The sequence below is a fragment of the Ornithorhynchus anatinus genome, chromosome X5 (genome assembly GCF_004115215.2).
Source record: "Ornithorhynchus anatinus isolate Pmale09 chromosome X5, mOrnAna1.pri.v4, whole genome shotgun sequence".
Lineage (NCBI taxonomy): Eukaryota > Metazoa > Chordata > Mammalia > Monotremata > Ornithorhynchidae > Ornithorhynchus > Ornithorhynchus anatinus.
The window spans coordinates 41,239,181-41,261,120 of NC_041753.1; the positions used below are offsets into that span (position 1 = coordinate 41,239,181).

At 40.3% G+C, this 21,940-nt stretch overlaps 1 protein-coding gene across 8 annotated transcripts in view; it reads right to left on the reverse strand.

Moving 5' to 3' along the window:
• SVEP1 (sushi, von Willebrand factor type A, EGF and pentraxin domain containing 1) overlaps positions 1 to 21,940 on the reverse strand; it is a 230,211-nt gene that overhangs the window by 138,648 nt on the left and 69,623 nt on the right. For all 8 annotated transcript variants that reach the window (XM_029055005.2, XM_029055000.2, XM_029054999.2 and 5 more), the window contains exons 4-5: positions 9,425 to 9,583; positions 6,628 to 6,807 (exon numbers count right to left, since the gene is read on the reverse strand). In XM_029055005.2, coding sequence (XP_028910838.1) covers positions 6,628 to 6,807; positions 9,425 to 9,583 — 339 coding nt within the window. The remainder of the gene's footprint in view (positions 1 to 6,627; positions 6,808 to 9,424; positions 9,584 to 21,940) is intronic.

A 21,940-nucleotide genomic window follows, 5' to 3' on the forward strand; every position in this document is an offset into this window, starting at 1 on the left:
CACTGGGACAGATATAAGATAATCAGGTTGGCACAGTCCCTGTCCCATATGGACCTTACAGTTTAAGTAGAAGGGAGAATGGGTATTAAACCCCCATTTTAGAGATGGGGAAACAGAAGCGCCAAGAAGGGAGTTGCCCAAGGTCACAGGAAAGGCAAGGGGCAGAGCCGGGATTAATAACCAGATTCTTTTTAGAGGCAAATATAGACTAACAATTTAGCATATATTTTATTAGTTGCATAGATTGAGTCCACCCACACTAGAACTGAATATTTTACTGGCATGCTCATTTTTTAGATGAGAAAGGACCTCTATTTTTAAATAGGCATTCATCAATCTGAGAAAATCTAAATCCTCTTGGCAAATCAGTACTTTGTATTTACCCACATATTCTTCCTGGAAGCTGGATATTTTTCTCAGATCTGATTTCATCAAGCAGCATGGTCTAGTGGAAAGATCACGGGCCTTGGAGTCAGAGGACCTGCATTTTAATTCCAGATCCACCACTTGTCTGCTTTGTGACCTTGGGCAAATCACTTAACTTCTCTGTACCTTAGTTTCCTCAAATGTAAAAGGGGGATTCAATACCTAATCTTCCTAATTAGATGGTGAGCCCCATGGGGGACAAGGACGATGTCCAACCTGATACACTTCTACCTACCCTACCCTAATACAGGTTTGGCACATAGTAAGCATTTAACAAATATCATTAAAAAATAGATTCTAAACTACATTAAGGGGCAAGGACGGTATCTCTTCGTTAAAGTGCACTCCTGGTTCTGAGTACAGTGTTTTCATGCTAATATATACTGTTGCTAATAATAGTTTGAGTATGAAATGTTACCATAAACACATAATTTTAATGCATTTTATTTTGGATGCTATCGATTCATTCTCAAGTACTCGAAGAGTTGCTAAGTCTACACAAGGCAAGTTAATCCTTTGAAAGGAATGTTACCTCTAGACTGTATACTCCCTGGGTCTACCCTTTCTGTTATACTGTACTCTCCCAAGCACTTAGTACAGTGTTCTGCACACAGTAAGAACTCAATAAGTGCAGTTGACTGATTCCTTTAGACACTTAGATCTTATTTAAGAAAACTACAAATGTACACTTGAGCAAAATTATAACTCCCAAACAATTTATTATGTGCTTACTAATGCTAAGCACTGTGGTAGATACAAGATAATTATTCTAGACACAGTCCTGGTCCCACATGTGGCTCATAGTCAAATTAGGAGGAAGAATAGGGGTTGAATCTCCATTTTACCGATGAAGAAACTGAGGCACAAAGAAACTAAGTGACTATTTGCCCAATGTCACGAAGTGGCAGAGGCAGGATTAGAACCCAGGACCTTTGACTCCCAGGCCCAGACTCTTTCCACTAGGCCACACTGCCTAGTCAACTGTGATGATTCAGCCACTATCCTTTGGGGTAAATTACAAAAAGTTAAACTGAGTCTACACCTTGTCTCTCCTTTTGCAAATGTTTTTGGTTTTTTTCCCACTTTTTTACCTCAATTCCCATCTAACTTGTTAAACTCCTCAAACAGATCTGTCTGATCCCTTAGAAAGGAGTCACAGTAAATATTAGCTGACCTAAGCTCTCATCTTGCTAACATGTGGCTTGCGGCACACAAAGGCAGACACAAATTATGCTGCTTTCCCTTCTGCTTCGCCTAGGCACTTGATCTGTAACTCTTAATAATTAATATTCACCCCACCCTGAGCCCCACAGCACTTATGTACATAAGTATAATTCATTTATTTCTTTATATTGAAGTCTGTCTCCCCCTGAAAACTGTAAGCTCTTTGTGGGTTGGGATCACGTCTTCAACTCAATTGTACGATACTCTCCCATTTGCTTAGTATAGTGCTCTACTCACAGTAAGTGCTCACTCATTAAATACCACAGATTGATTGATTGAAGTTAGACTTCCAATGTTTGTAGGTGTCTCATGTATGTGAAAGTTCTAATTAGTTCAATCATGGGATAATGAAGAATGGTCCAAAAGTCATAATGGAAAGAGGAAGCTTCTTTTTCTGGAATTGCTTTTCAATGTGTTATTTTCAATTTTACGGATCACATGTATGAACACTAGAAGGTTTTCCTTAATGCAGTTCCATAAGAAAATATTTAACCATCTGAAGCACACCAATCATTACAGAAATCAAAACATTTCCCTCAACATGAAATGAAACACTGTTGTAGGTTTGTAATTGGGTAATAAACTAGATTAATCACAGACATAGTACAAAAATGTAAGTTTTAAAACTTTGTTTGATTTAAAATGTGCCTCTATTTACCAGAAATGCAACTAAATATGATACTGAAACTTTAGACTCCCCACTTAGTGATTGGAACTTCTTTCAAGGAAAAGCATTATTGCAAAACCATAATTTCATTTACCATGAAACTGTGGCAAAAATAGGACTACTACTGAGAAACCAAAGTAATGACCTTAGAAAACAACTTAAATCTACAATTCTGGTAAATCTAGGGAAAATTTCCCAAGAATTATTCATAAAAATATAAAATGTTTAAATCTTAGAAATAGGCCATTTTCAATTCCCAGGTATAGGGTAATCTGCTAATACTTTATGATCAAACCCCTGGGTCTACTTCATTTCAAAATAACTTAAAGAACAAATATGATTTTACTATATAAGAATGGCAGATAATTGGTCATGGCTCATGGCTCTCGTTATATCCCGGCTAGACTACTGTGTCAGCCTTCTCTCTGACCTCCCTTCCTCCTCTCTCGCCCCGCTCCGGTCTATTCTTCACTCCGCTGCCCAGCTCATCTTCCTGCAGAAACGATCTGGGCATGTCACTCCCCTTCTTAAACAACTCCAGTGGTTGCCTATCGACCTCCGCTCCAAACAAAAACTCCTCACTCTAGGCTTCAAGGCTCTCCATCACCTTACCCCTTCCTACCTCTCCTCCCTTCTCTCTTTCTACCGCCCACCCCGCACGCTCCGCTCCTCCGCCGCCCACCTCCTCACCGTCCCCCGGTCTCGCCTATCCCACCGTCGACCCCTGGGTCACGTCCTCCCGCGGTCCTGGAACGCCCTCCCTCCTCACCTCCGCCAAACTGATTCTCTTTCCCTCTTCAAAACACTACTTAAAAATCACCTCCTCCAAGAGGCGTTCCCAGACTGAGCTCCTCTTCCCCCTCTACTCCCTCTGCCATCCCCCCTTTACCTCTCCGCAGCTAAAGCCTCATTTTCCCCTTTTCCCTCTGTTCCTCCACCTCTCCCTTCCCATCCCCACAGCACTGTACTCGTCCGCTCAACTGTATATATTTTCGTTACCCTATTTATTTTGTTAATGAATTGTACATAGCCTTGATTCTATTTAGTTGCCATTGTTTTTACAAGATGTTCTTCCCCTTGACGCTGTTTATTGCCATTGTTCTCGTCTGTCCGTCTCCCCCGATTAGACTGTAAGCCCGTCAAACGGCAGGGACTGTCTCTATCTGTTGCCGACTTGTTCATCCCAAGCACTTAGTACAGTGCTCTGCACATAGTAAGCGCTCAATAAATACTATTGAATAAATACTATTGAATGAATACTTAGAACAGCCACATTTCCTGACCTAAATCTGCCCAGGGCCAATCTAATTCTTGATGTGAAACCACAGGTTTCAGGTAACACTTGTGGAGTTACATACTATCTGATCCTCCCCAACCCTACCCTGGAAATCCTGTCTGCTTGATTGACAAAATATAATTTGGAGTTCTTCTATTGCCCTCTCCAACAAACTGCTATATTGGGGTACTTGACGGCAGACCTTAGAGACTTAGGTTCAAATAAACTTAAAGTACAGACTGGAATGAAAGGAACGTAAAGCCACTATCAGTCCAGTCAGCAGTCTTCAATAGCAGGGGGACTTGGGCCAATCAGGAGACACAGATGTATGTAATCTCATGGCCACAAATCACAGTCACGTTGGCCTCAAACAAACAGTTTTTGGGCTATGAATAGAAATCGTGGCAGAAAGAACCAGTTGTAAGCCACCCTTTCATCTAATATAAAATAAAATTACTTTCATTTGCACCATAGAAAAACATGGAGTTTCTGTTTTGTTTTTCTACAGAAATGTGGTTTTCCCCTACAACAACACTATGTGGTTAGTGATATGAAAAGCATGCAAATTTAATGTTTCATTAAAAACCCTTCCAAATGAAAGTTAATAGCAGTATAAAAACAAACACCTTCAGAAATTTGATTTTGATGTGGTTTCACAGATTTTATACAAAGCATGTGTATTTTGTGTTTCCCCAACAATAAAATGATAACTTGAACTCTAGAAAATTGCTCCTCTAGAAGAGAAACCTTAAATTGCTCAAATAACATTCTTCAGTCTCCATGACCAAATAAGAAATGTCTTACTTTCTAAAAGACTTCACTACCTAAAAGTGCTTCAGCCATTAACCTCACCACACTTGAGGAAGGTGTGTAAGATTAAAGTATCTTTTATAGATGAGAAATTATGGCAGAGAGGTTATGATAAAGCCTACTTGCAGTTTCATGCAAAAACCACATATCCAGTTCCAGAAATCCAGGCTTCCAGATTGTTGCTTTCATAATCAGATCAGACTCTATTATAAATTTGTGGTGATATCATCCTTCATGATAGTTCATTCTTTTATATTCATTGTTAACTATAGCTATAGAATGCATGATCCTAAATAAGTTCCATCTCTTCAACCAGGCCAACAATGAAAGTTGTACATAATTTTAAAATACGGATGATGTGAAGGAATTAAAATCCATACTATCCTTTTTCAATTTATACGATAAATCAGATTTAAATTCAAGAGGAACAGCAGTCAAAATTCCAGGGTGATGAATTTAGAATTCCTTTTTAAAAAAATTCAATCATTTCTGCTCTAACACATGGTTTCATTAAACAATTTAGATTTATTAGGGCAGTATGAGGGAATGTTCTTCTCAAAACACATTCTGTACTGGTAACAAGATCTACAAGTTAGCACAAGCAGATTTAGCACAAGAAGAAATAGCTGTGTGGTTACATGGGGCACCAGTCAAGGGGTAATGCTGCTATGCTAGCCAGTTCTTCAAGAGCACAACTCTAATCAATTCTCCTATAATGTGGGATAATGTGGGATTATATTCCCGATGAACAAACCAACCAACCTGTGAGGGCCTTGGCTAAGAAGCTGGTTAGAGTCTCCCCAGCTGCTGTGAAACAAAAAGAAGGGCAGGGAATCCCTCTCTTTTTTACTCTCCTATGGTCTCACTCCCTCTACTGCCCCATACTTGTATTTTTTCTTAGCCTCAATCCTAGCCCATACTAGGATAGCTCAATCCACTGGGCTGGGAGACTTCAGGGAAGCCTAATATTACAATTGGTAGCCCCCAAAATGTGGTGAAGGACACAGCAAAATTTTAATTGAGAAACACCACCTAGAAGTAGTAGCAGTAGTAATCGTGGTATTTACTGGACACTTACTGAATGCAATGCACTGTACTAAGTTCTCCCCACCCATAAGGAGCGTGCACTCTGTTGGGTGAAGAAATGAAATGCTAGCTCTGTAGTCTAGCTCTGATGCTATTCAATTTTAAAGTCTTCCTTTTTTCAGATAAATGTTTCTTAAATTCCTTAGGTTTCTCTATCTACTTAGACTTCATGAAATAGTCAATCTTTTTCCAATGAAGCTTCACTTGCATTCTTCAGATATTACACATTTAGGAAAGCAATACTCTCCTTATTTTCCTAGAACCTAGTAGACAGAACCTGGTGGCCTAGTGGATAGGGCACAGGTCTGGGAGTCAGAAGGACCTGGGTTCAAATCCTGACTCTGCCACTTTGTCTGCTGTATAACCTCGGGCAAGTCACTTCACCTATCTGTGCCTCAGTTACCTCATCTGTAAAATGGACAGTAACACTGTGAGCCCCATGTGGGAGAGGGACTGTGTGCGACCTGATTAGTTTGCATCTACCCCAGCGCTTAGAACAATGCCTGGCATATGTTAAGTGCTTAACAACTACTATAAAATAATAACCTCTATCATAAACGCTGAAAGACATTTTGTTTAAACAGTCATGAGACTGATGAGAGTCCACAAGGTGAACCTAGGGTTGGATTGTCCAGTTGAAGCCGAAGGGAACCTGCAACTCTACTCTGGTCAAATGAATCACTCAGTCAATCAATGGTACTTATTGAGTGTTTACTTTGTGTTAAGCAACCTAATTGTTCTAATTAAAGATTTCAGTCATTTCTTCCTATGGTTGTGGATTATGAAATAATAATGTTGGTATTTGTTAAGCGCTTACTATGTGCTGAGCACTGTTCTAAGCGCTGGGGTAGATACAGGGTAATCAGGTTGTCCCATGTGAGGCTCACAGTTAATCCCCATTTTACAGATGAAGTAACTGAGGCACAGAGAAGTTAAGTGACTTGCCCACAGTCACACAGCTGACAAGTGGCAAAGTCAGGATTCGAACTCATGACCTCTGACTCCCAAGCCCATGCTCTTTCCATTGAGCCACACTGCTTCTCAGTGTGAAATTATAAATTGAACTATTGTCTTCTGGATTTTAAATCAATAAGATCAAATAGAGCAACCAATTAGTTTTAAGTGGTAATTTTCATACCTTGGCAGGTGCTGTCCGAACCTGACCACATGCCACTGGATTGACATAGCCGAATACTGCTCCCCACTAGTTTATATCCAGAGTGACAGCGAATTCCACAGGCTGAATTGAAGTAGTTATTGCAGACATTCTGGATGAAGTAGCCATTTTCAGGGGCTTGCAGGACAGGGCAGTGTACAACTAGCATTATATTAAAAACAAAAGCAAAGTTAAACATCCTTCACATGCATCACTTGATTCCAGCAGCAAACAGTTTTCATTGCTTATTAAGTCACAAAACACTTCATAAAGGTATACATCTTTACTGTACTTTTTTCTGTATGTTATTAAACACACTCTCCATATAACAAGACATCATATTTAAATACACTTTCATTGAACTGAAAGAATATATAGCCTTATCTACATTTCTTATCAGCCTGGACAGGTAAATTACAACAATGGAATATTGATTTTGCATAGTAGTATCAAAGGTATGCAGAATTCCTGGTCTTAAGGAAAAAATTTCTATAGATTTCTGACCCTCACTAGAACATGTAGGATTTAACTATAAACTGTTGTGATATAAGTATATCTCAGGGGAGGGCTGCTGCCCTTTACGACTCCTCCATTTTCCCCTTATCCATCTTTTAAGGATGGGATGAGAGAACAATAGGATGCTGCCAATAGGGTCCAGGATCTGGAAAAATAAAAGAAAGCTGCAGGACAAACAATACAGGTGGGAGGAGAGCTGGTGCCTGGGGGTCTGCCTGCATTTAACATGAGAAGCAATTGGTCTCTGTAAGAAAAAAAAAGCCTTCCTCACTAATCTGCCAGAGTTCTTTGAAAGTCTATAAGCATGTAATAGACTGGAACCAGTGGACAATATATATGTAAACCCAACTACCCCTCAGACTGAGTCCCTCTTTTCCTCCTCTCCTCCCCATCGCCCCTACTCCCTCCGTCTGCTCTATCCCCTTTCCCGCCCCACAGCACTTGCATATATTTGTACATATTTATCATTCTATTTATTTTATTAATGATGTGTATATATCTATGATTTTATTTATCTATTTTGATGCTATTGATGCCTGTCTACTTGTTTTGTTGTGTTGTCTGTCTCCCCCTTCTAGACTGTGAGCCCGTTGTTGGGTAGGGATTGTTTCTGTTGCCTAATTGTACTTTCCAAGCGCTTAGTATGGTGCTCTGCACACAGGAAGCACTCAATAAATACGATTGAATGAATGAAAGAATTTAAACTCCAAAAGGTGTTTGACAAAGTTCCATACCTAAGCCTTCTAACAAAAAGAGAAAACTGAGGTTTGTCATGGACAGAATGCTTGCTAAATGCTTGGAAATGAAAGGTTAGGGATGAATTTTTCAATAGCCAGAGGTGTAAATAATTGGGTCTCCCAGGCACCAGGGCTTAAACTGGTTGTTTTAATGTCTTCAAAAACAATCTGTATAACTGATTGCCCAATGAAATCTCTACATTTGCTGATGATATTAAGCTCTTGGAATGGTAAAATGAAATGCACATAGAGGTAAACTGCAGGAAGACCTCAAAAAACGGAGTGAGGGGGCCAAAAAATGGCAGTTGATCTTGAATGTGAGCAAGAGCAAAGGAACACAACAATGGATAAATAGTACAAACTAGAACTCCATGATATTGAGCTCGAAGCTATCGATCATGGCTTTTTAAATTATATTTGTTAAGCACTTCCTATGTGCCAGGAACTGTACTAAGTACTGGGGTAGACAGAAGTTAATTAGGTTGGACACAGTCTCTGTCCCACATGGGACTCACAGTCTTAATTGTGGAAAAGCTTGGGAAAGAAAACTCAGAAATATTGCTGGTTCTTCTTTTACATCATTGGTCCCTGTGCAGAAGCAGCCAAAAAGACAGTAAAATGCTGGGCATTATCAGGAAGATCACAAAAGAAAATTAAATTTCATATTTTCATCACTATATAAAGCCATGCTACATCCATATTGGGACTATTTCATGCAGTTCTGCTTGCTACATCTTAGCAAAGATATAACATGGGTGGAGAAGGAAATCAAACTAAGGCAATTGGGGGGATGGAGACCATGGAATTGTTCAAAAATCACCCAGACTAGGACTAGATGCTGGCCATGGAAGCTGTGAGATGGTTTGTTCAAAACAAAAATGATTCTTCACAAAGCAAATAGGAAACATAATGGATGTGCTACCAGGTATCATTGGTTAGGCCCCAAATATCAGATATTTCAAGAGAGGTTTGGATAAATCAAAGCATGAATGTTCTAGAAAGGGTTAATGGAGGAACAGTTAGGACGGATGTCAGGAAAAATCAACCATTGAAAGCTTCTTCCAACCACATATTATCTCTATCAGGTCCTCACTACTATTACCATGGTGATGATCAAAGATTTAATCATGTCAGTTATCAGTGAGATAGGGAAGATAGCTAGTGCTGTCCCTGGTTTCCTCTGAGTTTCAAACTGGCTTGCCGGAATTGGCCTGCTCTCCCATCTCCATTTTAGATCACCTTGGAGCTACTCTGGCACATCTGGATTTGCTGACTTGGGCCCCCAAGATTCCCAAGATCCTCTGACCTGTTCATTTTTCTCCCATTGGCACTGCATCACTGAGCCAAAAATGAAGAATGAATAACCCACATTCTTTATTCTGAAATGTGAAAAACAGCCAAGCAACACCAAAAAAAGTGATAAACCCGTTGGAATCACTGACTGAGGTTGCAGGACCCCAATGTATTTCCTTAGTACATCTTTTCTTATTAACTTAATTATTTTTCACTCATTGGAGGAGACTGACCTTCACAGGTTTGACCAACCAGATGATATCCCTCCTTGCAGACACAGTCTTCAGGGGAAGTACTTCCAGGTGGTGATATGTGATTTTCATCTGGGCAAGGTATACAAGTGCTGATTCCCCCGGGCGAACCTTCAGGCTTGTATGTCCCCGTTGGACAAGCTATTGATTGAAAACAAACAATATCATGTGTTTTATTTTTCCTCAAAGGACAAAATTCTAAATGTAATAGAGGATCCTGATAAACAAAGTGAAGTGGTCAGTGGTTTTTTTTTTCCAGTGCAGTGACCAAACTCAAAACAGCTGTAGGGAGTTAAAGGACTCTGTAGATCTAGGAATCCTATCCTGCTGAGGCGCCAAAAAGAATGTCCACGTATTGAGGTTAAATAGGAGTGGTGGGGGGTTAGGGGAAAACTTAGAAAACCACAAATTGTGAACTGATAAAGAACGAATTGAACAGCTGTAGCAACATGAAGCTGGGGAGCTCAAAGATTTGAAACAACTTTGATGTTTAAAGGACTAGCACAAGCACCTCTGATCAAAGCAAGAGGCATATTCAGAAATGCCAACTATGCTCTCTCAAATCTGATGGCAGATCTACCCTGAGTGTGATTTCTTATCTCAAAAAGCTGCAATTTAGGTAAATTTAAGTCTATAAAAAATGTATAGAGACACTACTTGTAGTTACCATTTACTTGTGTGCCCATTTAGGGTGTCAAGCTGTTCTTTGGCAAGCTCTGCCTGCTTGGTCATATGAAGGTTGCTCTGGCAATGTTGGCTGAAGGAGAAACCATCAGGTGAATCTCACTCTGGGCAGCCAGCAGAGAACAAAGGGGGTCAGGAACACCCTCTCTCATTCTCCCACCCTACCTTGCCAATCTCTGTCCAACCCACCCAGTTTCTCAGTTCCCAACTCCCAGCCCCAACCGTCACTCCAACCTGCCACATCCAGCCTCCATTTGTTCTTCCTAATGTGTATTTTCCAACTTCTGTTCGTGGAAAGGGGAGGCTGGAACTGGAATTAGGTCCAAATCCCCCCTACCTAGACTGTGAGCCCCATGAGGGCCAGGGATTGTGTCCAACCTTATATCTACCCCAGAATGTAGAACAGAGTTTGATGCCTCATAACTACTTAACAAATACCATAATTATTATTCAATTCTTGGCCTGGCTTCAAGTGACTTGTGAATCTTGGTTCAGTGATTGGAAACATGGCCAGGCCAACTTCAGCACTTCTGTATCACTTCCTAACATCTTGCTGTTGCATTCATGTCCAATCAATCAAGTGTATTTATTGAGCACTTACTGAGTGCAGAGCACTGTACTAAGTGCTTGGCAGAATGTAATATAACGGTTGGTGGATGCTGCCCACAACTTACATCTTTCCACTTCAATGCTTCCTCCTACCTGTAACTTATTTTAGTGTCTGTCTCTTCCATTAAATTGTAAGCTCCTTGAGGGCAGGGAGCATGCTTACTAAATCTTATTTTTTCTCCCAAGTTCTTAATTCAGTGCTCTTCATAGAGGAAGCACTCCCTAAGTATTGAAAGATTACTGAGAAATCTCTACTTGAATCCTTGAGAATGGTTCAGGAATGAGGCTATGAACTGTAGAGTTCAATTTACTTGCCAGATGGTAAGCTCTTTGAGGGCAGAGTTCATGTTTACTAATTCTACTGTACTTGATACAATACTCTGCACACAGTAAGCACTCAGTAAATCTCACTGAATGACTGTGGCGATAGGTAGGTTTAATAACCAGAGCTTCTTTAGTTCTGTCTTCCCATTGGCTAATTGACTCTGAGTGGCTCCTTGATTACACTGAGCTTCAAGTAAATACGGAGCTGATAGGATCCAAACATGATCCAGACTGGCCCACGCAGGCACCAACCCACTGATATTTCTCCAGTATCCTAATGGGTCCATCCAGCCCTGACTGGAAAGCATAGACATTTGGAAGGATCAATTTACACCTTTGAATCTCACACAATTGGCAGCAGACAGGGAGATGTCTGAAATGTAGCTGTTTCTGTGTGCCTTTCAGCTCAGTTTGAAAGGATCCTACATGGATTTTTGTTATTCCTTGGAAAACTTAACGACTGGAAGACAGTGATTCTTCAACTGAATGTCTGTAATATGTCATATCCATCATGATTTCTATCTCATGCACTCCTAGTAGAGACACAACAGAAGAGAAGAGAGCTGCAGTACTAAACTGCAAATGATAAGCCAGAACATATATTTGAAGACATCTGAGTTACAGAGTGATTTAATTCTTCTGATTTCTCTTTATATAACAGAAGTATAAGGACAGTGGTGGCACTGTAAACCCACTTGTCTCCCAAATTCCACAGATTCCTTTTGTACAATATTTACAATCATCACAAATCAAGTTACTGGTTTTTACTCCTGGATTTGACTTTTCTATATTTTGCTCAATACTTATCTAAGCCTGTATCCATGGTTAATCAACTACTTAGGCTGATTGATTATACATCCTAGTTGAGCTGAAACCATCCTGAATTTCTGTAGGCTGTCCCAGGCACATTTAGATAAACAAGCAACTATCTAGGACTTGGAACGGTCCTAGCTAAACTGGTAAATATAGCCTGCACTACCACCAATTCATCTTGCTCACACAATGATCGGATGTTCTCATTAAAAAGGACTGTACTCAGTTTAGGTTCTACCTTATTCCGGGATTTGCAGGTTGGATATCCCAACCCAACTGTCACGACTGAGGTCTTCCCCAGGACTGTAAGCTCGCTATGGCCAGGGAATGTGTCTGCTAATACTGCTGAATTGTACTCTCTCAAATCCTTAGTACAGTGCTCTCACATTAATTAATCGATTGAAGTGTAGAGGTCAGGATAAGTCACTTGGTGCAATCCAACATTCTGGGTAGTGGAAAGGTGTTTAAAATATGCAGCTACTTGTCATTGGAATAGCTCTGCCCTTAAATTGCTTCCCTTCCTTCCCCTGTCTTCATGGTAAAATAGTCTTTGAGCCATTAGATACCAAGCTGATTTGGTCTGATATTGAGCAGGTTAATGTCGATTGCCTTTACCTGCCCTAACCTAGGTAGGCCCTGTTCAGGGTCTGAAAGGGAAGGGGAAGGCACTTACTCTGTGCAGAGCACTGTACTAAGCACTTGGGAGAGTATAATACAATAGAATTTGTAGACACCATTCCTGCCCTCAAGGAGTTTACACTCTAGTGGGATGGTTTTCCAAGATCTTGGTATATAACCAAAATGCAGTGTCTACTACACAGATACATTCAAACCTAACAACTCTGAAATGAAAAATGATGAAAACTGAGTTGATTCTGTAGAATGATAACCTACCAGGTGATCTCAGTTGGCTTGAATTTTTTTAAAAAACTGAGAAACACTTTCCTAGAACTGGAACTTAAGCTTGGAGTCCACACCTTTGAGTACCTAAGAATAAAGGTTCTAAATGATGATACTATAGAAATATACAAAAAGTCAAAAAATCAGCAAGTAGTCTTTCTTTCCATGTTTCATAGATCTCTTAAAACCCATGGCCTTCCCTATGAAAGGAGAACTGATCCATGAAGTTCAACAGAAGGAAGAATCTGCCTTTGTTCCCCACTTATAAAGCTGAATTTCAAACAATGCCCTACAACTGCAGCTGCTCTGCTCAGATTAGCCCCTCTTCCCAATTTATTTTCCTGCACGGTAGATCCAAAAAGTAAATGTACCACCCCATAAGCTTTGCAGCAGTCAAAAAAAAGGGCTTAGGGAGCAAAGCAGTTAGCTAGAAATCAGCCAGTGTTGCAAACAAGGTCATAAAGTACATGGCCAACCCCTATCTTTACTTTCAGACTCACCTAAATCATAAGAATATGAAGTCACTAAAAAAAACATAGTTTAAAAAAATTCATTAGAAATCGGTCATTCATTTAGTCATATTTATTGAGTACTTACTGTGTGCAGAGCACTGTACTAAGCGTTGTATTAAGCACAGTCACTAAATGTGTGCTCATACTCTGAATCAGAGCATAAGAGCAACAAGCAGTTTTGTTCTTTGTCCTTAGTGCCTCCAGCTCAGTCTGTATTTCCAAATCTATAAATGCTCTGAAAATGCCACCGGTGAGAAATCAGCAGAAGATTATCTTTTGAAATGTAAATAACAGAGATGTGTAATATTCCTTAATGGACAGGGAAAGAAAAGAACATTCTAAAATGGGGTCTTCACAACATATGAACAAACTAATTATTTAACTCAAAAATTACAACTTGAAGTCTGCATCTATAGGACGCAGCTGTTAATTTCATGATTTCCACACTTGAAACATGTGGAGTCCGGGTCATATGTGGACTCACAGTATTGCTCTCTCCCAAGTCTTAAGAATATTAAAGAATTGAATATGTTTCAAAATGGTTTTCTTCATGTTCTAGATGTGTTTGGGGTTTTCTTGTGAAATTAAGACCATTCCCTACAGCAGGAAACAGACTGTAGCAAAAAAGTTGCAAAGCATTGCACAATTCTGGGGCGTGAAAGAGAGAGGGAAACAAAACATTTTTGGTCCCCCAGACATTACTTTTCCTGATCTATTACTCAGCAGTGCCAGGAAAAGGTTAAATAAAGCTGTGGTTTGGCTAGAGGTTTTCCCTGTGTTCATAAATCCCTGTAAAATACACTGTTCTCGAATATCTGATCCTGTTTCCTTCTTGGAAGAACGCTGGCTGCTATTTCCTAACTTTCCTCCATTTTCTCCTATGACACTTTCCTCAACACATTCAGCAGCTTATCTCAGTCATTGTAGTGGAGAAAGGATTCCTAAAATACCCTCATATGACAAATTCATATTGTTCTTATTTAGCTGCCTATGTCAGAAAGATAAGGTAGCAAGGACTTTGCCATCTGTGGGATTTAAAACAACTGGATACCTTTGTATGAGAATCTCTGATTTAATTCTTGAAAAATCGATCCCTAAAAACATAGTGCAGCTGAAGAATGAAGGCCTTTTCTCTTCACGTCAATCACAACACAAAGGGATATTAAACCAAACAGTAGCACTTCTCCATGGATTGAAATCTCTTCCATTTATAAAAAAGGTCAAATAAGCACTTGGACAGGACAAGAAAGGCATTCTATGATTACAAAACATCATTTAGATATACCCCATTTTCCTGGAAGAGCTTTCTCCAAGACCTATGAGATTCGGGGCCTTTGGGCTAAGTTGACCAGAATTCTGTCCTCTACAGATAGAATGTAAGTGGGAATGGACCAAGAAATTGGTAGTGTCAAAAGACATCAGAGAGGGAGAAGGAGGTCAGAGAGAAAGGAAAAGGAGTAAAAGACAAAGGGAGGAATAGAGAAGGGAGAATAGGAGGGGAACCTAAGACGAGTGGGAGGAGAAAACTTCAATTCTGGGAATGCCCCTCTGAAATTGTTATTTTTCTAAACACACATTCAGTCCATGTTTCCCCACTCCTTAAGAACCTCCAGTGGTTTCCCATTTACTTCCGTATTGAACAGAAACTCCTTACCATTGATTAAAGTACTCAATCAGCTCTCCCCCTCCTACTTTACCACTCCATTTCCACTATTACCCATTCCGCACACTTGGCTCCTCTAATGTCAACTTACTCCCTCTACCTCTGTCGAATCTTGTTCGTCGCTGACCTCTGGCCCGCACCCTCCCTCTGTCTGGGAACTCCCTCTCCCTTTATATATGACAGACCACCACTCTCCCCAACTTCAAAGCCTTATTATTCAGTCAGTCAACCGGATTCACTGAGCACTTACTGTGTGCAGAGCACTATATAAAGCGCTTGGAAGAGTACAATATAACAATAAACAGACACTTTCCCTGCCCACAGACTTTCCCAAACTAAGTCCTCATTCCCCCTACTACCTCGCCTTTCTGATGCCTATGCCCTTGGATCTGTACCTTTTAAACACTTGATATTCTCCCCACCCTCAGCCCCACAGCACTTAATGTACATATCTGTAATTCACTTTAAAATCTGTCTCCCCCTCTAGACTGCAAGTGCCTTGTGGGCATGAAATGTGTATACTAATTCTCTTGTAGTGTCTCAAGTGCTTAGCATAGTGCTCTGCACAACAGTGCTTGGCACATAGTAAGCGATTAGCAAATACCATCATTATTTTATTATTGATTGATTTGGCCCAGCTCTGCAATTTATGGCTTGCTGTGTGACTTTGGGCAAATCATTTAACCACTCTGGGCCTTTATTTACTCATTTGTAAAATGGGGATAAAATACACTCTGAGCCCCATGTGTACAATCTGATAAACTTGTATTTACCCCAGTGCTTGGTACTTAGTAAGTCTGAAAGTTATTATTATTAATACATGATTCGTAGTGCCTGGGCCACTTATTATTACAGTGCCTTCTGATACATGAATTTTATTCCAAGTTTTATAGCCTAATGCACTTAGGTTTTGTAGGTGAAGGATAGTCTCAGAACTTTTGAAAAGAGTATCTACATTTCAAACAAAATTTTAATTTACTCTTTTCAGAATGAGAGAACTCATATTATTTTGTATTTAAAAACAGCTAGACATGGGATAGCATTGTTTTTATTCCAAAGCTCTCAAAATATAGACACAGATTGAAGACCCACACACATTCACATGCATCCACACCCAACTATGATTTTGCCAGCAAGATTTCAAGAAAGTGAACACACTTTTCCAGTTAAAACAACCCCTCAAACCCTTGGCTAGTTTTCAGTATCCTGATACTGAAGAGCCCTACATTTGTATCTACTTTTTAAAATATTTTCTGCTGCAGCCTGAAGATAACTTTGGCCTGTCCTTGATCTGTAATAGCAAGATAAAAAGCATATGGATGCTATAGATCTGTCCATGTTCAATCATGGTACTGTCACTAAGATTTACACTGGGTGTGTGAGTGTAGCAGAAATGACAATGAATTGAGCAACAGTATTTGCACAAACCTAAATAGTTGTTTGTTGTGCAAAATCATCTTTTACCTGCAGGGTCTGGTGACATTTTCAATTTTCCTTCTGCTTTTCCTGAAGTATCTACAATGAGAACATCAACCTCATCCCGAGTGTTTATTGGATGCTGTTGTTGGAACTATGTTGAATCAATCGTTTGAGACTGGCTTTATTTGTGTCTTCATCTTTATTCTGCTCTCCTTATTTACTCTCCCTTTTCATCAGCTCACTGTGCAGCAGTTGCTTGAATGTCATACTGTTGTCCATTTTTACCATTTGTCCAACCCAGGAAAACTGTGATTTGATGAGTCCTGCTTTAATTCAGGGATAGGAAGGCATTCCAAGACTTTATTATTGGTGCTGCTTTCTGGCCATTTGATTTTGAAAAAGGCTTGAAGGAGACTCTGATATAACTCTATAAGAAGTTAAACTTGAGATTTGTAGTAAGAGTTTGGTCAAAAGATTGGATACGCTAGACCTTCAATTCGGTCTGGATCTTGATTCCATATTGCTGTCATACTCTGTCATTCTACCAAAGAATATGCCAGCCCTCTTTCATTGCCTTTTCTACACCTTGTTGACACTATGATGTTAATACAGCAGAACTCAGTGTATTGACATTGGAAAGATTTCATCGTATAGAGCTTGCCAGATGCAGACTCAGACATGACACCAGTTTTCTTCAGGCTAGTTGTTAGACAGTAGCACTTTGCTGATTCTCCAAAACAGTTCATAACTGTTTGCATATTTCTTTGTGGGTGGGCTTCAAGAGTCTCAGTCATCAGGATATAGCTGTATCTTTATGACTGATTCAGGGAGCCTGTAGAATTTGAGAAATTTCTGGGAACACTGGAAGAGGATTCTATTATCAGTTTCTGGGACTGTAAGTCCTAAGCTATGGTGAAGGGTTACCATCAAGGTTCTCCACCAGCTTCCTCCATCAGACATATTGGCTCACTTCACTCGCTCCTCTCCACCTTGCTCTCTTTGTTCCTCTCAAACTCGTCTTTTACCTGTACCTCACTCTTGACTCTCCTATCTAGAACTCCTGCAAATCTGTCAGATGATCGCTCTCCTCATCTTCAAAGCCCTCCTAAAATTCCACCTCCTCCAAGAAACCTTGGGAAGCAAGGTCGCCTAGTGGACAAGGCACAGGCCTGGGAGGCAGAGGATCTGGGTTCTAATCTCAGCTCTGCCACCTGGCTGCTGTATGACCTTGGGCAAGTGCCTGAATTTCTCTGGGGCTCAGTTTTCTCTCCTGCAAAATGGGGATTCAACACCTGTTCTCCCTCCTACTTAGACTGTGAACCCCATGTGAGACAATGACCGTATCTGGCCTAATTACCTTGTATCTACCCCAGTGCTTAGAACAGTGCTTGACACATAGTAATTGCTTAACAAATAACATAAAAAAGTCTTCCCTGATTGATCATCAACATTTCAAGGCACATCAACCCAAGAGTCAGCTAATCATTCATATTTATACCCAACCCCTCAGTAGGTATGTATTTGTATATTCAATGAGAGCTCACCTCCTCCAGGAGACCTTCCCAGACTGAGCCCTCCCTTTCCCTCTGCCCCTCCTCCCCTCCACATTCCCCCTACTCCCTCCCTCTGCTTTACCCCCTTCCCCTCCCCAGAGCACTTGTGTATATTTGTATATATTATTACTCTATTTTAAGCATTTACTACAGTGTTCTGCACACAGTAAGCGTTCAATAAATATAATGGAATGAATTAATGAACTATTCCATCATGATATTTTTCTTCTTTTCTGTTATGTCCTTCTTTCTTAATTTAGGTTTGCCTCTCTCCTATATTATAACATAAGTCCCTTGAGAGCAGAGAGCAGGAACCATGTCTTTTGCTTCTAGTATATTCTCCCAATGCTTAGTACAGTTCTCCACACACGGTAGCTGCTCAATAAAGACTACTAACTGGGTGGTTGATTGATTTGAGGGTCAAGCCTCATTCAGCTGAAAATGTATAATGATGTGGAATGATAATTTGGAATACACTAATATTGTTACAGCTTTGATATTCAGGTGCAATTTACTTTGATGAAACTTTCACAAATTAAGATGAAAAACAATCTACTTATATCTACTTTTACTGTTATCTTATTATGGAAACTCTTTTCAAGTACTACTACATTAGCTGTCTGTTACCCTCATCTTCATAGAAGTGAGGATTCAAGCATTACCAAGGAATCTTATATGATCTTTGACAAAGAAAGCAACAAAAAGTGAGAAAATTGTCTTTGTTCTACTTATGTTTGTTTAAAATCAACAAAATTATTTGATGTGTGGCTCCAGAGATTTTTTAAAGGAAAAATGTGCATTTCTGGGAAAGATTATCCCAAATTTGATTCAATACAGAGATTGAATAGCAGATAGATAATCATGAGTGAGCAGTTGCAGGCTTAGTTTGGTTTTCTAGAAGATAAGATCTCCAAATCCTTAAAAATAAAGTTGGCTTGGGTCCACAGAGAGTGCTTTTTTATCTAGGCATCCAAGAAAATGAATATTGCATTTCTTGCTTGTGTGCACATACTTGAATTAAAACATCTTAATTTAGCGATAAAGAATTCTTCTTTGAGTCTGACATATAATGTTCCTGAATTTTGCTCAACTATAAAAATTTAGGCATTACATTCAAATATCCTGCTTCTTTCTGGTGAGAGGGAAAATTTTGTGTGAGTGGCAGATATTCTAATCAATCAAATCCTGTCTGCAGGGACCAATCAGAGGTGGGAGCTCGTTAGCAGGGCGCAAATCAACACCTTCATCTGGGTGGAGGACAATCAGATATGGGCACCTAGACATGCCCATATCCAATCGAATGTACTTTAGGCAATCTGTACCTATATCATGTGTCCTGAATCTTTTTTTTTTTCAATTTTACTTTCATTTGCCTCAGAAATAGTAGCCAAGTGAGAATCAGTATGGCTTAGAGGAAAGAGCATAGGCCTGGGAGTCGGGGGACCTGGGTTCTAATTTAGGTTCTGCCAGTTGCCTGCTGTGAGACTTTGGGCAAGTCATTTAACTTCTCTGGGCCTCAATTTCCACATCTGTAAATTTGTGATTAAATACCTGTTCCTTCTCCCCCTTAGACTGTGAGCTCCTTGTGTGACAGGGACTGTGTCATTTGTGCATATATATTATAATAATGTTAATAATGTTGGTATTTGTTAAGTGCTTACTATGTGCCAAGCACTGTTCTAAGCGCTGGGGTAGACACAGGGGAATCAGGTTGTCCCACGTGGGGCTCACAGTCTTAATCCCCATTTTACAGATGAGGGAACTGAGGCACCGAGAAGTTAAGTGACTTGCCCAAAGTCACACAGCTGGCAAGTGGCAGAGCCGGGGTTCGAACCCATGACCTCTGACTCCAAAGCCCGTGCTCTTTCCAGTGAGCCACGCTGCTTCTCTTATTATCTACCCCAGTACTCGGAACTTAGTAAATGCTTAGCAAATACTGCAATCATTATTATTATTATCGATAGTGGTACCAATAGAATCTCTCTTTTATGGCCATGAACATTTGTAAGTAAGCAGAGTACTCACTAAAACCTACTTAGCAATAAGTAATCACAGTTCTCTTCGTGATTTTATAGATGTAATTTATTTTACTGTCTGTCACCCAAGGTCACCAAGGAAGAACCGGAATTAAAACCTGACTCCTAGGCCCAAGCTCTTTCCACTAGGCCACACTGCTTCTCTTGTACGCTATTATAGTTTCCCAAGAACATAGTACAGTGCTCTGCACAGAAAAAGCTCAAAGAAATACTACTGATTTGATTTAGTTTTAGTTAATGAAGCCCCTTGCTCTTCCATTCCCCTTCCCTAGTTTTTCCCCATCATATCCTTAATGCATGTGTTTTGAAAGAAAACAACACATGACATAAGACTGAAATTTTGAAGAAGACTGGCTGGGCTAAAAGAAAATTTTATTTATTTATTGTTTGAAAGAGTGAAGTGTCTAAAGAGAGAGAAATTTAGTGTCTCAAATGTTCCAAATATATGTCTCCACTCTGGGGTTTTTTAATGAATGTTTACACATAGGGCAGGTTAAAGCAGCCTACTTATATAAATCACTGGTTGTGCCCTCTCCTATACCCAAAGTGCAGTACATCCCAAGAGCTGCACATACAAAAAGATCCTGCCAATATGCACATGGATACATTTTGCAAGTCAGGACAGCATAGGTCTACCTGGAACCCAAATATTTCCTTAAACTGTGCTCCCAGGTGAATGCTGAGACACAGGACCTCACCATCTTCATTCCCTGTAAAACGAGCCTGCTACATTACATAGACCCTGCATTTTGACGTGGAATAAAATATACTGAAGTAATACGGATTAGCAGGGGACCTTGGGCTCCAGACCCAATCCACCACAGGGGTTTGCTTTCTCTGACCTTGTCACTAGAACTCTTTAAACCTCAGTTTCCTCCTTTGTTAACCAACTGAATTACAACTGAGGATTCTTTGCCTGCGCTTTTATCCCACTCCTACTATTGTAAAGCAAGGGCAAGTTGAGGAACTAATCCTACTCAACATATTCTATACTTCTATACTTGAGGATGGGCAAAGGCCCTGCAAGCTAGAGTCAAAATACATTTCCAATATTCTGGAAACTCTTCCAATCCAAAAAAAACCACAAGTGTACTCCCAAACTCTCATGACAGTCACCCATAAGTTGCTATATACCCAGTACTTCCATGAGGCATGGTTTCTTTACTTTGCACTTGGGAGAGAATGCTTGCTGGCAATTAGGCCGCATTCTTCTGACAAGGCTTGTCTTTATGGATAGAATATGATTGCAGTGTTGGAAGAAATGATTGTGCGCATGAGTGCTTTTCTTTAACATGGGGTTTTGTGTGGCTGTGAGAGCTGTGAGACAGTTCATCAACTTCCCAGTAGAGCCAGGTTCACTGGCAAAGAGGTCCTACAATGCAATCAATCAGCTGTGTGCTCTGGTAGAAAGAGGCCGGGGCTGGGAATCAGCAGTCCTGGATTAATAAATAATAATAATGGTGGCATTTGTTAAGTGCTTACTATGTGCCGAGCACTGTTCTAAGTGCTGGGGTAGATACAGGGTAATCAAGTTGTCTCACATGAGGCTCACAGTCTTAATTCCCATTTTACAGATGAGGTGACTGAGGTACCAAGAAGTTAAGTGACTTGCCCAAAGTCACACAGCTGACAGGTGGCAGACCTGGGATTAGAATCCATGACCCCTGACTCCTAAACCTGTGCTCTTTCTACTGAGCCACGCTGCTTCTCTAGGTCCAGGTCCGCCACTGGGCTGCTAGGTACCCCTGGGCAAGTCACTTACTGTCTGTATTTCAGTATCCTCATCCGTAAAATGGAGACTAGAGACTGCTTTCCCTACTTAGACTGAGACAGGGACTAGATCCAGTAGGATTATCTTGTAACTACCCCATCACTTAGCATATAGTAAGCACTTATTTTGAGACTGTCTAGTCCATCCCAGCTTTGGTAGGTGCAATATGTCAGGATAATGATGATAGCAGTAGCTGAGCCAAAATGGAGGCGCA